A 1,242-nucleotide genomic window follows, 5' to 3' on the forward strand; every position below is an offset into this window, starting at 1 on the left:
CTTGATACATTTTGTGCATGAAGATTTTTTTTTTTTTTTAATTATACAATTTGAAATACCTATATAATATTTGCACTTGTTTTGAAGTCCATTTATGGTATACAAGATGATCAACTCAGATAACACATAAAGTAAGAATTTAATCTTTTCATGGATGTAGTCAATCATTAACACATAAATTAAATTGAACTATTTTTCATTAAAACGTGGAGCACTTCTGATTTGTTCAAGAAGATGTAGAGGAGAGAGAAAGGGAGAAGCAGGGGAAGTTATAGGTAAAAAATATTAAAAAATTCTACTTTTCAACAAACATTATAATGATAAGGTTTATGGTTTTTACGATAGATTTAGCAATATGATGCAAATTTATTACAAAGCCAATTTCAAGAAATTTCTAAAAATGTTTTGGTACACATCAGAGACTTGAATTGAAACAAAAACAAGAAAAAATATGTATATATAAAAGAGAGTGTGTATGCATATTCATTTTGAAATGGATATGGGAAGGTAGTGGAATCCAATTGCATCAAGAAACCAGCCAGACCTGCCATGGAATCCAACAATCTTGATGAGTCCAGTGGTTGGGAACGAAAACTTGATTCCCTCTTCAATCCCATACGGACCTAAACTTTGTTCATTGGTTTCGAAAGTTAACGACCGAATCACGTGGGTTGGATTCCCAAATCGATCGTATATGTCGCCATGGTACCCGTGAATTGAAATAAGATACTCATCTGGACAATTCAATCTAACCTGCATTTTTAAGCTTATAAATCAAGCTTTATTGAACAAGTGTAGAAAGGAGGAGGAGGAGGAGGAGGAGGAGGGAAAAGGTAATATTACCTGAATGATTCGTTTGCCTTCATTTCCACCATGTTTTTGAGGCGTAACTGAATTACCATATTTGTCTTCATATTGGAACCGAATGGCATCAATACACCTTCCTCCAAATTGAATTTCCAACGTTTTGATGTTACAATAAACACCGTCATCCCAATCGCTCCCACCACTGCTACTTCCTTTTGGTTTAAACGACAAGGTTTTCACACATCCCTCTCCTTTTTTTGCTTCTTTAATTCCGCCCATTAATCGCGCTGCCTCAAAACCCGTTGAACTATGGTTTACAATTAAAAGTCCTTCTGACAAAATATTAATGAATCGGCCATGTGATTGGGAACCACAACATGACGGGTGTTTTATTAAAATATTCTTGTTTTTAAAACATTATCAAAGTAATGTTAT

General features: G+C 34.1%; 1 protein-coding gene across 1 annotated transcript; it reads right to left on the bottom strand.

The window, feature by feature from the left end:
* Positions 1 to 246: 246 nt before the first annotated feature.
* On the bottom strand, positions 247 to 1,242 carry LOC103503939 (jacalin-related lectin 19-like). The gene is made up of 2 exons (XM_008468330.3): positions 844 to 1,242; positions 247 to 753 (listed from the first exon to the last, which is right to left on the bottom strand). Exons 1-2 carry the CDS (start codon positions 1,084 to 1,086, stop codon positions 484 to 486), a joined length of 513 nt encoding a protein of 170 aa, XP_008466552.2. The 5' UTR covers positions 1,087 to 1,242; the 3' UTR covers positions 247 to 483.

This window comes from Cucumis melo, chromosome 4 (assembly GCF_025177605.1).
Source record: "Cucumis melo cultivar AY chromosome 4, USDA_Cmelo_AY_1.0, whole genome shotgun sequence".
Lineage (NCBI taxonomy): Eukaryota > Viridiplantae > Streptophyta > Magnoliopsida > Cucurbitales > Cucurbitaceae > Cucumis > Cucumis melo.

Bases quoted from the DNA above. Each gene is read 5' to 3' on its own strand.
- LOC103503939 (XM_008468330.3), bottom strand. From the start codon at position 1,086: ATGGGCGGAATTAAAGAAGCAAAAAAAGGAGAGGGATGTGTGAAAACC. The intron at 754-843 runs GTAATATTACCT...TTAAAAATGCAG, and splicing joins AAGGCAAACGAATCATTCAG to GTTAGATTGAATTGTCCAGA.